Source organism: Melampsora larici-populina, assembly GCF_000204055.1.
Source record: "Melampsora larici-populina 98AG31 unplaced genomic scaffold MELLAscaffold_9, whole genome shotgun sequence".
NCBI classification, from domain to species: Eukaryota; Fungi; Basidiomycota; class Pucciniomycetes; order Pucciniales; family Melampsoraceae; genus Melampsora; species Melampsora laricis-populina.
In genome coordinates, this window is record NW_006768773.1 from 1,797,727 (window position 1) to 1,812,777 (window position 15,051).

At 39.8% G+C, this 15,051-nt stretch overlaps 3 protein-coding genes across 3 annotated transcripts; 1 reads left to right on the plus strand and 2 right to left on the minus strand.

Moving 5' to 3' along the window:
• Positions 1–6,032: 6,032 nt before the first annotated feature.
• On the minus strand, positions 6,033–6,727 carry MELLADRAFT_104516 (uncharacterized protein; the record flags this gene model as incomplete). The annotated part of the gene is made up of 2 exons (XM_007407504.1): positions 6,033–6,380; positions 6,548–6,727. 2 exons carry the CDS (start codon positions 6,725–6,727, stop codon positions 6,033–6,035), a joined length of 528 nt encoding a protein of 175 aa, XP_007407566.1.
• Positions 6,728–11,738: 5,011 nt separating this feature from the next.
• On the plus strand, positions 11,739–12,365 carry MELLADRAFT_96467 (uncharacterized protein; the record flags this gene model as incomplete). Its single annotated transcript, XM_007407485.1, has 1 exon — positions 11,739–12,365. One exon carries the CDS (start codon positions 11,739–11,741, stop codon positions 12,363–12,365), a length of 627 nt encoding a protein of 208 aa, XP_007407547.1.
• A 1,857-nt stretch (positions 12,366–14,222) lies between these two features.
• On the minus strand, positions 14,223–14,909 carry MELLADRAFT_104518 (uncharacterized protein; the record flags this gene model as incomplete). The annotated part of the gene is made up of 2 exons (XM_007407503.1): positions 14,223–14,344; positions 14,702–14,909. The coding sequence occupies 2 exons, from the start codon at positions 14,907–14,909 to the stop codon at positions 14,223–14,225; spliced, it is 330 nt and encodes a 109-aa protein (XP_007407565.1).
• Between the last annotated feature and the right edge of the window lie 142 nt (positions 14,910–15,051).

A 15,051-nucleotide genomic window follows, 5' to 3' on the forward strand; every position in this document is an offset into this window, starting at 1 on the left:
GTTTTCATATTGAGATGTATCAAGGGATAATTTTTTTTCAGGGTCTCTTATTATATTTTGTTTTTTCCCCCTTTCACTTTCTGATTCTTTTTGTGTCAAAAAGAATTAGTAAGTCTCTCATTATTATCATCAGATTTCTTCTCTACCAAATCACTAATGTTATCTATCTTTATCTTTTTGTCTGGATTAAGTTCTCAGATCATCACTACTTTTTGTGTCTCTTTACTTATCCTGTTCCACATGCCACTCTTCATTTCCTTCAAGCTCGCAGGTAGATCTTTTTGTGTTCTTTCTTTTTCTCTTTAGTTAGAGTAGAGTCTGATAGTTTCTTTCTTATCTTTTCTCTGATTTTTCCTTAACCTGAATAGGTCAGTATCCTGTTCTTGGCGTAGACCAACATGTTGCTTAGAAGTTGTCTAACGCGGAACTGTGCCCTCAGGTTCGTGTTGAAAAGAATTAATCATCACTACTTTTTGTGTCTGTTTACTTGTCCTGTTCCACACGCCGCTCTTCATTTCCTTTGAGCTCGCAGGTCAGTATCTTGTTCTCGGCGTAGACCAACGTGTTGCTTAGAAGTTGTCTAACGCGGAACTGTGCCCTCAGTTTTCCAATTACTCCACTTCTAGCGTAGTTCACGTACTGGTCCTCCTGTCCGAGTCATTCAAAGAATTCTAGCAAATCTTTTCAGGTCTAGACTTAGAAGTGGGTCGTTTGTCGGTGGGCTTCGTGACAGTCAATAAAGTTTCAGACACCATGAATCCTAGTACATTTGCCATTGTCTGGGCATTTCCCCAAGTTCCATCCTCCGCAGATCTGTTGATTACACGGTAATTGGCTCATGTTCTTGATCTTGAAAGTACCTTGGGAAGGGCCTTTTTGGATCTTAGGCCTATTGCTGATTGTCTTCAAAGAAAACTGATGGGCAGAGGTAGATTGGTGGGGGGGTGAGGCTCCCAAACCATACGTCTTAAGTCTTGGGAGGGCCAAGCAAGCTGTTTAATGTGATCGACTTCATTGCTGCCATAGTTGGCAAAGGATAGGTAGGGCTTTGCGGCGAAAATCTTGTGCATTTCCGCATCATAGGTGATGATGGTCTGCTTCCCTAGTTATTGTATGAGAGAAAGAATGTATATGTATAAGTTATAGTGAGTATGGTCACCTATGCTAACTGTTATGTATCCTGAACCTCCTGACATGAAGGTTCTCCATATGAGAAGAAAATAAGTGAACTGTCATTTTACTCACCCGTCTGGTAAACACAATTTCCAACGACTTAAGATGTCTGGTATACTTCTTGAAAGAAGCCGTGGCACATGGCTGCACTTGCGCAGATCATATTATACATCAACATATAGGAAAAGACTAGCTGAATTGGGCGGCGGGCGCCGCACTCACAGAAAGGGCTTATCTCACTTCAATTCATGGGGCACACTGCAGGATATGCTGGATCATATTTTTCTTGAGAAGGAAAGCTTCCTCAGGGTCGATTGATTGCATTACAGAGGAGTAGAATCTATTTCAGAATTTATTGAGATCACTTTATGTATGATGAGTAATAATATGCCAGCCCAAGTATATTGTCCTTTCAAGATGGTTTGCTGTTTTGGTCACACTGGATCCATCACTGAGGGGTGGTTCACAGAGTTCAAACAAGATACTCCAATTTCTATTCAATTGGGTCATTTTTGATAGCAGACTCATTTCAGCATAAAGTGTAGACGCTCCATTATAGCTTTCTACTGCAGAGACCAAATACAAAATTCACATGCTTACCAATACTTTGGCCAGTTTGGCACAATTAACTACAGATCCAAAGAGACACTACAGACCATGATCCTGGCAAAACCCCACTAATTCTGCATTGTTAATATTCTGCCTGTTCTGTGCTGCAAAGACAAAAAGTTTTGAGTTTTTTTCCTTGTCCAGAGGAGAGCCATTGAGCTCTTTTATTACAGTATACCAATAAGTACTGCTCTTTGTGTAACTAATGATGCAAACTTTGGGGTTATCAAAGATTGCCAATATCAGTCATCAGATATGGCAAATAGAAGATTTACTGTTATTTTTGTGAATAACTTGATCTGAGAAGGATTTTTACACTGTTTCTTCTTGCAGCAATCAGTGATAAAGGAATGGAAGGCACAGAACATATGGAGGTCATGCTGCTTTTGAGTCCTTGTTGGTGGGATCAAGGATTGGGAGGGATCATGGGGTCTTGAATGGAGGTGATGATGCAGGCTCTGAGTGATGTGAAAATATCCTTGCCCTAAACCTAACCCCTAACCTGTAACGGATCACATGTCAGAGTACATTGAGTTCCATTTTGTTTCAGATTTTGAGCAACTTTAAAAGCAGCTCTGATATAAAAACATTACTTTGGTGATTCATTGAAACATGTGTACATCTATAACATGCTTTATTTTGTTTGCCAATAGAGGAGTATTTATGAAATGATCCACATAAAAAATAGTTGTCTATGACAACACAACAATAGTACAGCTAAAAAATAAAATGTAGGTGTGGTTGCTCAGGCTATGCAGATCAACAAAGCAGGGTCTTCTTCCCAAAAAATAAAGCACTACCACTGGGAGTAGTCAATAACACTCCTAATGTCAAAAGTGGGTGATGTGTTCAGGATGCTTACACAATACACAATGCAACTTGGGTGAACGTTGAGTTTGTCACTGAAGCATAACACAACTGCAAATGAACACCAACTATATGGATATATTGGCCCTGGCAATATCAATACCCATTCAATGATATGGATATGGATAAGGTGGTGCCAATGGTTATATTATTCAATTGATGGTGATAATAATTTGACTTTATCCAAATTTAGTTGTTTCAGCATTAACTTGATTTTTCAAAGTTGATTTATCTTCTGGTTGTCAAACATTCATCTTTATTTGCCTGAATCAAATGGAATCTTAATCCAGTCATTCCCGGCTTCTGAAAAGCTGGATGCACTTTGTGTCTAAAACTGGCACCAACTGAAGTCAAGAGTTGACAGGCTGATAATCCTATTGCATCCTCCAATCACCAAAGCTAACTGTAGCATGTATTGACTGATTGGAACCTCAAGTACTGGTTGATCTCATACTCTGTCAGGTGGATGGGAGTCAGCTCTGGACAATATGGCAGAGATATTTTTAAAGAAAAACCTTGTTTGTGGCATTGAACTGAGAAACTGGGCAAAACTTAGACCATCAAGAAGAGTAGTCATAATGATTGATTAGTTTTGCATAATATCTGCAATCTCAATGATGAAATCATTGAGATAATGGAGATATGACCATAATTCCTCTGCAAGGCAATGTTGCAATGTGCACTTCTGTCTCAAAGAATGTTAGTTTAACAAAGCCTTCTATGTGTGGCTATGTCCACACCATCAAGTTAACAAAAGATGTGTTCAAGACTCTTGTCCTCAAAATTTCATGAAGTAAATTAATATATTCAAAGGAGGAAGAGTGAGTTGGCGGAATTTCAGAAACAAATTTGACCAACATAAGCAGTAAGCTGACCAAGACTTCCAAGATATTCAAAGCAGTGAATTGAAATTTGTAATCAACTTGATTTGTAATTTGATTTGAATCATGGATGGTCAGTATCTAGTGCATTCACTTGAGAATATCAACAAAGATGAGATCCAAATTAAACTGTCAAGATTTGATGTAACAATATTCAAAATATCATAGTTGATTCATTCAGGTCAGATCCATAAAGCAAAGATCTAATGAAGCCAAGTCAGGTCATGATATCAACCCTAACAAAGATTTCCTTAACACAGAAGGCAAAGTGGGTATTGAGCCAAATCATGATATTAGACTTTTGCCAATTCCTGATGTCAAGGTAGCAGTCAATTGATTGGATTGAGTGATCTGTTGAAATGCAGGGTTTTCTAGGTTTCATTATATTTGATTTTTTCATTGGCTGTTTGGAAATTGATGTCAAGAAGCTTCAAATGTGTAATGTGTGCTGATTGGTTTGAAAAAGAAACAAAACTTGCTTGAGTTGAATAACTCAAGAATTATGATTACAACTCATTTGAAAGTCAATGATAACCTATAGGAACTAAAACAGGTATTCTGATCACACAGCAAAAAAAGGATGAATGATGTTGAGGAGGGCCAGAGGCGATGTAAATTAAGTTTTCATAGACAGAGGGCAGCCAACCCACTTTGAATAAGTGCAAGGGAAGATTTGTCCAAGATTAAGATTCGAAGCTTGATGATGATGAGTGTATCCTGTTAGGTGAAGTAGAATAAATAAGATGAAGATGAATTAGTTCAGATTACTAAAGCTTTTAGGAGGCTGAGATCGATTTAAATGTGATCGGAATTGAACTAAGACCAAAGAAAAACTCACCTAAATGGCCCAGGAACTGTCAGTTTGAATGTAAGTGAGAGAATGAATACCCTCATAAGTTGTACCTTGAGGTTTGATTATTGATTCTGAACAGTCCAATTTGAACTCCTGAAATCAATAGCCTAAATTAGTCAATTGTTCAATTCAGTACTTATATGTTCTCTAACCAATTGATGATTATTCGCCAAAGCCAAAAACCTGGAGACTTTGAAAGTAACATTGAACTCAGTTGATTGTGAAAGTTTTGATTTTGATTTTGAAGAAGAAATGTTAAATGAATAAACAGAAAGATCTACTTGATTGATCACATTCGCGTCCAAGATTAGGAGAGATTTGAAGTATAGAACCTGAAGAAAGCAATGCAACAATCAGGTTAATAGAATCTAATCAATTTGGAATCAAACAGGATAAAAAAGTGGTAGACTCATTTGATTCATTTATGAGTAGAATTGTTAATGCATTGTTTGATTTCAATTGGATCAATGTAGGCGATGAGGCTAATGATAATATGAACTTGTGTATGATTTCTTTTGAATGTTTTGCATTAGTCGGATCGTCTATGATAGATTGCAATTTTAAAATTGATTGGATTCTTTGATGCTTTGATTGTTTGTCATTGTCTCAAATTCTAAAGTTCGAGATCCTAGAAACATCAAAGGGAGGGTCAGTAAGATGAATGAGAAGGACTTCCTATTGATCAGTTTCACTTACTTTACTTGAGAAGATCGTTCCAGTGGAGATAAGGTCAGTGGATAAGGTTGAATGAGAAGATGATTCCGATTTTGATAGATTAGTGAAATCGATCAAATTACGACTGCTATGAGTTGACTACAGAAACGATCAGTCATCACCCGACAAAATCAAGATTACTCTCCCACTACATAGACACACAACAATACAATAGATTCAATTCACAGAAAGCTGACCATGGATTACGCGAACCAAGGGAAATTTAAACTTTGACTGGTTGGAGAGGGTAGCAAGGATGAGGAACCAGCCGTTGAGATCAGGATCACAAAAAGATGGACAGAAATCTGAATTTGGATATACTTATCCAAAAGCACGCAGTAGACTCAATGGAACCCAGCGGGGACAGGAAGAGTATGTAGGTAGACTGAGGGTATACAAATGAGGTGGTCTGCATGTTGTATCGTTTGGGTTGGGGTGTGCTGCGATAAGAGAATGTGCTCACGAGACCAAAATGCAACTCCTTGAATGAATTCAACACATGGTGGAAAGACAAATTAAATTGTGATGATATGCCAGTGGGATCAAGCAACTAAACAGATGCCATTAGAAAATAGAAAATGATTATTGCAAATATGTAACTTTGGCTGGTTAAAATCTGCATTTGTGCAGGTTGAAAGTGTAGGTTTGGTCAAGTTTTATTGTTCTCCTTTAATATGAATATACAATAAGGGTACTCAAAGCAAAGTATGTAGCGCTACATACTTTTCGCTACATACTTTTTTTTGGCGGGGACAAAGAAAAAAAATATACTTTTGGCCTCGCCTTCCCCGCCAAAAAAAGTATATAGCAAAAAGTATGTACACGTACATACTTACTTTGAGTACCCTTAATGAATAAGATGAATGATCCTTTAAGACGAATGATTATGATTTTCTGATTAGTTGAATCTGTCGATCTGTAGGTTTAATCTGATTCTATTGTTTGTGTTTAACTTGAATGATTGTTATGAAGTAAACCAAGGCAAAGAAGAAAAAACAGAAATTATAAGAACTTGATATGGAAGGGAGGAAGTATTTCGAAAAGACTTCTAACCGAAGACCCACAAATGCCAATGATAGCGCTTTCCATAGAATGCTAAGGGATTCTCTCCATTCTCCCGACTCCGTGAAGGGTTTTGGCTTGATCTTAGCCGCCGCATCTTTGTCTTTTGACTTTGACACATGATTGGTGACATTGGGAATGACTCCTGCATTGATTTTCTCCAGCTTGATGTAGTTGTACTGAAGTAAGTCCCAGACAAGAGCATTAGGAAACTTGTGTGGCTGTTTTCGCAAATAACAGAAACTATCCACGGCTTTTGATAACTTTTTGTCTTTGTACTTGTGTCGTAAATGTCAAATCTTCTTGGCTTCATCTTGTAGGATATTGCTGGAGTCATTGTCTTCTTTAGAAAAAGAGATCACTCACTTCAATTTTGAGGAAGAGGAACTATCCAATGAGCTGCTGGAAGAGCGACGACGACACCTCTTACTCCTATGATTTGAGTTATTGTTGGCATCTCCTTGTTGTTGTTGTTGTTGTCGCTCTCTGGCAATGTTTGACGCCCTGGCGGTACCCTCTTAGCCAGTGGGGCTGGGTAGACAAATGGATAGGCTTCCTCAATAGACATCTCTGGAGGTGGAGGTTGACCTCCAATGGGGTAACTGTGGGATGTTGGAATAAAGTGTTATGTTTTTCTCTTTTCTCAATGTTGTGTAGTGTGATCTTCTTTCTGTTTCTGACTCATCTCAAAGCGTGCTATTTGAAATACTGTCATATTTGATATGTTGTGTGGTTACTTTTATTCCAGCTTGACTAACTCTTAGCTTCTGTTGTTGTTTTACTTATAAAGCTACCTATGAGTCTGAAGAGTTTGATCCTCATCTATTCAAACTCTTCTTCATCTTACACTACAAAGCATACACTAACTTTTGACGTATCTGCTTTGCGTGAATGACTCATAGTAACAATATCTCCAATTTTGTCTATCCAGCTTGATGGCCTCAATTGCAAAAGCTGAGAAGTGGCAATGGAATTTGGGGTGATTAAACGGAATAAACTGAGCAAAATGCAGCCTGAGGGTGCGCATATCATACGTGGTGCTGCCCCCATCATCTCTGTACACCTTGAGAAGATTTTGTAATTCTTTGGTAACATTTCTGTTCTGATTAAACAATTCCAACTCCATAAACAGCGGATGATAAGATCTCTGTATTCCTGAAAGACCCAGATATGACTGAAATGAAAGAGAACTCGATGGAAGAACGACTGAATGTGAATTTATACGTTATGAGGTGGGTGGGATACTCCTGAACCTTGGACTTGGGTAAACACTCAGTTTCCAGGCAGGGAAAGAAGGTTTACGAGAATTTAAAAATAAAAAATGACTAATTTTGTAGAATAATAGAGGAAAAAACGTCCAACTTGAGGACCCCGGAAAGCTCCTGGAGAACAAACCGTCCTCGATCCATTCCGGCCCCGGCCCTCACACTTTCACTATTTGCCCCGAGGAGAGGTGGGTTAACATGGATTTCTCGGTGGTAGGAGAAGCGCCTTGATCAGGGCTCTCGATTACATATACTTTCAGTTTTGTACCACGTGTAATCACCGAGATATCCATATGTAAGTACCCGACCCGAGCCGGTATGGATTTTCGTCGGTCTGGGGGGGCAAAAGTTACAAATCACACATTTCCCAAGCCACCAGTCATGTTCAGGGTCAGACATGTGTACCATCTGATAGCCCTCGTTGAGGCGCATCTTTTGCACCTGTCACATCTCTGGTACCATGTGACATGACTTCACAAAACACCGGTATCCGAAAACCCCCTCAGGACGGTTTGTTCTCCAGGAGCTTTCCAGGGTCCTCCAACTTGATGTCTTCTACTTGACTAGTGATAGTCGAGTATGAAATGGTAAGATGGAAATAGAAATTATTACAAGGGGAGAATGATTTCTAGTTTTGAATCAACTAGAGACCTATATGATTCTACCTTTCATCTTGACTTGAACCTAGCCTAGATGTATTCCTAAACAGGAGTGCTGTCTATGCTTCTACAATCAAGTCCTCTCTCATACGGTCGTAACACCATATTCCACTTGGTTAATTGAGCACCAACCCTGAGTGATGTATTCATTCCAACCTAATTTTTCTAATGCAATCTGTTTTAACCATTTAGATAATTTGAATGCATTTTCACCATTTTTTAGGCGATTGATAAACCACGCCAACATGAAAACTGGTTTGACACCGGTTTTTGTTAGCTTGGATTAATCAGGAAGCTATACAGTTTGGAAAAAGCTGAGGAACCTGTAGAGTGCTCCAAAGGCTTCAAAAACATTCTGAAGCCGTTTTTTGGGTGTGTACAAGTCGGCATCATCCCTTTAAAGCTCTGATGCCCGTCTCCTGATGCCGACTTCCCAAGTGTGACGCCGAGTCCAGGTATCGCGGCAATATCCTGTAGATCTTTTGGCTTGTTTGCATGCCACAAGAGTCCACCAATGGTTACTTTCCTTACATATGTTCGCGTACAGTGCCATTGAGAGTATGACGCTTTTGCACGAGAATATTCAATCATCAGATGAGTCATCATAAGAGTTCAAGCTCACATGCGGAGCAAAAACAAAAGTAACAGAAAGGGCAAGTAGAGACTGTTAAATGTTATAAGTATATTGATGATCGTTTTGCATTTCATCCATAAACATTGTATCAGCCTCGGTAATTGCTTCCAGCAAGTGGAAGACCTTCAATAAGGACACTCATGAACCAATCAAATGTGGTGAAATCTCAAAAGTGGTCCTTGTCAGCCATCCCATATGCTTGAGATCTCTCGAGCGTATCTTCAACTTGAGGATCCAAAATGCATACCTTGAGATCGTCCACGATCATTCTTAAAGACACCTCGGGAATCAAAATGGTACGGACCCAGCTTTCAGGAGTGAGAGTCGTGTGTTTCAGTTGGTTTAGAGCTTGGGGGTGCAGGAAATGTGAATGATAGATGATCTCTAAGGCTTGTCTGTCGTGAATACGGTTCAAAATCGGCGACAAGGATCAGATTGAAGAGTGATAAATACACGCTATCCTGGTTATTCAAGCTCAAAAGTGAGGTCACAAATATTGGAGTGAAGAAAAACCAACAAAAGACCTTGAGATTTGGTCACTCAATCTCTATTCATCATTTACGGTGTCAAATTTCCAACAGGCCGGCGTCAGAGCTTCAAAATAATCCAAAGGGGATTACACCGACTTGTACACACCCAAAAACCGGCTTCAGAATGTTTCTGAAGCCTTTGGAGCACTCTACAGGTTCCCCAGCCTTTTCCGAACAGTATAGCTTCCTGATTAATCCAAGCTAACAAAAACCGGTGTCAAACCAGTTTTCATGTCGGCGTGGTTTATCAATCACCATTTTTTAACATTCTAATTTCTAAAGTTTTTAAACATCTTTGAGATAACAAACAATCAAGTGGAAAAGGTACAGCACCATGAGTGTTTTGTAAAAATCTAAGTTGGTTAATGATTTGTCGATTTGATCCAATTATCATACCTGATGAAACATCAGAATGACCATTGAAATATTTGGTAACTTAATGAATTACTAAATCAGATCCTAATGAAATTGGTTGTTGAATCGAAGTCCAGAAGGGAGGATGAAATCATTGAAATTGAAATGTGTGAAATAACTCCATGGTACTCACGGAAATAACACTGGAACTGCAAAAGTGACTGGGCTAAACTTGTGAATTGACCTGCCAACAACAAACACCCTACGGGGTGGCTAGCGGCACATAACTACTACAACATAAAAAATGAACCACAACTTTGTAAGAAACTTGAAATAAGACCTTTAACTCGCACACTTGTAAATAATAATAAAGAATATAAAATAATAGGGGTTCTCAAAGTTGGCCCGGTTTCAAGAAAACCCAGTTGACCCGGTTGCTTTTTGGCAGTAACCTTGTGTATCGAGTTGACATTTGTTGACAGATCACAGCCAAAAAGTCAACTGGGTCAACTGGGTTTTTACAAACCGGGCCTACTTTGAGAACCCCTAATGAAAAAGAACAGAATAAGCAACAACGCAAACATAACAATATTCTAAAATAAAATAAAGATAGAAGAAACGAAAAATAAAATAAGAATAAAATAAAAATAAAAATAATAAAAATAATAATGTAAAAATAATAAATGATAAACTTCAACTGATACATTTTTAATACCACTTATCCAACACCACCGGACAAACCACTTTTGACCACAACAATACAAAGGGAGGGAAGGGAGGGACTCAAAAAATCAAACTATTGATATGATAATAGTTAATATTCTTGAACTAGGTTGGAACTATCGAGAATGAAAGGTAAAGAGAATTTCGATGGATGAACGGAAAACTTGGTAAACAAAATGATGATGTCATTTTACCACCAAGAGATAGACACAAGCTTGAAGAACCCGACCCGTTCAATACATCAGAAATAATTTACATAGCACCTGTCATTCCGATATTCCAATCAGTAAATAACGCTGTTACCTACACCTATTCACCTTAACTATGAGAAACCGCAACGATGATTTGAAGAACATAATCCAATGAAAGATTGGAAAATTGAGCTTAGACGACTTGGTTTGATTGAACATTCTAAACTTGGTTCAAAGATTAATAAACTTGCAAAATTGATTAGAACAAATCCTAAACCCTAGGAAATCAAAAAGAATCAGAATCAGAGTAAGAATTCATTGCAAAAAAAAGTAGAATAATTAAAAAGGATCGCACTATTTGGCGACCGGTTTGGAATTCGGTAAAATTGATAGACTTAACTGTTAAAGTGATTAGATTAGGTGCCATGTTCATAGGAAAATAAGTTACTAATCGATTCGTGTTCAAACATATTTTGAGATGATTGAATGATCTTCTCGAGAATATCTATATGTTGATAAGTGCTGTCTTGTACTTTAATCCGGCAGACTAAGAGTCATGACACACGGCGTAAGATGCACTACATCCTCTGTTAGACACGATAGGTGCTTTCTGTTTTGACTAGAAGCTCGGGCGGACCAAATTCTTTCTTTCTGGTTTTGGATATTGAGTTGGGAAACAAAAGCGAATTCCTCGTTCTCTTGACCCCCAACTTGCATCTGGATCTTTGAATTTTGCGCGCATAAAGCTATCAATATCTTCCATCTAGAAATCTAGTCGTACTACTCGTTTCCCCACTACTGCTAGACTCTTCATCAAAACCTTGGAACTTTGACACTCAAAATCTTTTGTTGTTCTTCAAGGTTTCTTGCTCAAGCGTATGTCAAAAGTTGACTTTTCTCATCACGCTATCATAAATCTAATCATGCGTAATAACCTCAAGAGATTCAAGTCATCCAAGGCTTTATCTCTATCAACCCTTCAAGCACAAACTATACATCGTTGAAACTGGTATCCGTTTCTGAACATCCACGCCTGTTTCTCTTCCGGCTAGAGAAGTTCGCTCATTCTTGTAGTCAGTTCATCTTCTCCAATCCATCTTCTTTGTTTCCTGTCAATTCCACACAATTTGAACAACAATCAATCTCTTGTACTCATATCTTCTCCTTCGCCTCCTCTCCTCCAAGGATCTCAAGTCCTCAACCCCTGATTAGCGAAGAACGCAATGAAGTCCTCTGCGTTACTTTCTGTATTTCTCTTCGGAATCATCTCACGAACCTCAGCAGCGATCATGAGAGTAGCCGAACCGGGTGCAAATTTCAAAGTCGCCTTTCAAGGTGCTTCAGCTCACCATCCTAGTCCAATTAATTGGCCAAGCTCATTGACTGAGATGCACGAAAGAATAGAAGAAGGCCAAAACCTTGCATTACAGCCACCATTAGAACCTCCTCTACCAGAGAGATATGAAAATTCATTTATGGGTTCGGAAGAATCGTCAAGGACATTTCCAGGTCCGCATGATCGTCATCTCGATGTAGAATCTGAAAAATACAAGATGATATCGGCTCATGCACGAATCTTGAAGGGTGGAGGAGGTGGTGGTGGAGGTCATGGAGGTGGAGGAGGTGGTCATGGAGGTGGTCATGGAGGTCATGGTAGTGAAGGTGGTAGTGGAAGTGGGATAGCTCGCGGGATAGCTTCAGGAGGTGGTCGTGGTCAGGGTCAGAAAAAAGGTAAGCATAAAAGTGGCAATGCAGTGTCGAATGCGACCTTCTCTGTGATGTGGACTTGGATATCCCTCGCTGGGAATCTTGCTCTTTTGAGGCGTTTGTTCAATCTTGCCAGATATTGATTGGAAATCGGGGTACATGTTGAAAGGGACATATTCAAATTGTGATAGGTTCCTGTAAAAGATGCAGATCAATCAATAAAATACAATCAGGATATCATATCCATTCATACCTCATATCGTCAATCATAGACTCAAGTTACCCTTCCTTCTTTCTAGATGGCAGCACCATCTCGAACTACCTATGTCCAACTCTAAACTTAAAAAAGTCCGACTCCTGGATCAAGAAATCGTATCTCAGAATACATGCAAGGCGGTATCCGCTCTCTGCAAGGCCGCGAGTTTGGATTTTGCGTTCGCTGAGTTCGCTGATCGTCGGAAAGAAAATCATCAAGGTAGAGTTCGAGTTGCATGACTTGTTTGAATTCGATTTCCTAGCCAAAGAAGGGCTTCCAAACTTGTCAAATCAGTTTCACCTTTAGCATTTGTCATCAAATTGCATGGCATTTCACTCATGATCAGGACTCTCTAATTCACCGAGAGATCATCAGTCTCCCTTCCGCCAACAGTCTTCAGCCGTGATGCACAATGCACCTACACCAAGAAGGAATCGAAATGAGAACTAGACATGCTCCCCCTCCCCATCCACCGTGTCCTACCGTGTTTAAACCAGCCGAGGAGGAGGTCCAAGAGGAAAAAGTCTTCGTCATGAGAAAATTGTTGTCCGTGAGCTAAAAGGGTCATTGACCAATTGGCCGGTTGGTTAAATGACGCGCTTTGAAATTGAGGTACACAAGCTCATGATCAAGTTCATTGTTTGTAAATTCGTTAATTCCTTTTCCTGAAATGTTTATCTGCTCGAAATAAATGGAGAGAGAGCGATCTCTGTGTTGTCATGGTGGTAATTTTTTTTGATGATGAAATGCGATTGTGAGTGCGGCTGATTGGAATGTTAATGAGGAATGTGGATATTCATTGGCTGTGGTGGCTTGAAGGGATATGATATTTTGATATCATGGCGGTCATACATGATTTTTTTTGTTGATGTGGATGAAGTGGTGCATATACAAACTGACCTACCTACCATCGCCTTGGCTGCATAAATTCCTAATCATTTCGTCCGTTGATAATTTTATTCTTCCTCAGCTCGTACAAACATCCGAATCAGATATCTCTCAATTCCTTTGGTAAACTATCCAGCACCGGTGCTATCCAGAAGTGGATGGTGCAAAATCAGAAGTATTAACCGTGTTGTAGTAGCTTGGAAGATATCTAATGAATTTGTAAAAACTATCGACCAAATCCAATTCCCAATCCTACCTAAATCATATTTTTCCTCTTATCTTCCTTTTTAAAGCCCTGCTTTATCTTTATATCGTTCAACTCAAACATAACGGTTTTCTCAACTTCATCCTCTTCCTGTCTTTTGGTTGTCTTCATTCCCCATCGTCAAGCAAACACAAATACAAACTGAAACATTTTCAGCTTCTTTACCTCAGCCCACTCTCTTAACTTATCCTTCTTCCTCTTCCTTGCATTGTACATCGTTGGTTTCTAGTGACCGTTCACAAGGTGACCCCTGATCATATCTCTCCTGACTCACTCACGGTCTTTATTTATCTCTCTACTGACTCCCGCCTTTGATCATTGGATATCCGACTCCAGGGCCGAGTTACTGTTGCTACGGAACTGGTTTCGTTATCGTGCGTTGTTGTGATTTGTTTATAGCGATTTAGTCGGTAAGCGAATCAACGCTTCTCTCCATCAATCATTCTTGTCTGTACTTCAGTCTCGGTCAACCACACTCTCATCTTGGATGGGACTCTGATTGACTTACATTCATATATTCTCCCTCCCTCCACGTTTGCACTTTGCCCTTCACACGCGACGTTCTTCGAATCGGTCATCGATCCGCTACCCTCAATCTGCCATGTTGGCCTCAATCATGGACTTATCACACCTCTCACTCAGCCCCCGAACAAGCGAGCAGCATTCGAGCGAAAGTGCTTTCAGTTGTTCTAAATATCTCTCAATCTTTACCACTGGTGGTCTCGGTCACAGGACTCAACTTCACTACAACCTCGGCGTACATTGTTCTGGGATTATCCTCCAATCGGACTTCTCAGCTCGTCTGCGTCAATTCATCCTCGTCTCGATTTGTTGGATCTTTTTACCCAGCCTAATTTGTGCGACCCCGTATGTGTAATTTCTCTATTTTTCTTTGTCTACCATTTTCTCTATCTCCAATCGTGCTGCTCCATCAACACTACATGCAGTGATCACACTGGAGTAGACCTTGAGGTTCTCATGGTTCCCGTCTCATACGTGCTTTGGCTAACCTCTGATGAGAGGCACACGTAAACATGGTCAAATCACGTTTCGGTTGGTGCTGAACATACCGCCACCCAAGAGTCGGAGCACATGAGGCGATCTGAGTTGCATGTTGGCACCCAACGACCAAAGAAAACTGTCGTTCCGAGAGAAGCTTGTTGTCGGTCGTCGTTCTCGATGGTTATTCTCAATTTTTGTGCATTCATCTTCACACCTACATCCCCGCTCAATTGCGCTTTTGGACCACCCTTGACTGAAAGCCATTCTGTCTGGCATGGTTACTCTCCATCGTTCCCTTACCACTCGGGGAGCGAGATCTATCTTGACTTTTCATGCAGCGGGGTCATCAGTCCCCAAGTTCTTGTTAACATCGATGTGATTGAATTTGATCAGTACTCTACTTTTGCGACCTTTGCTC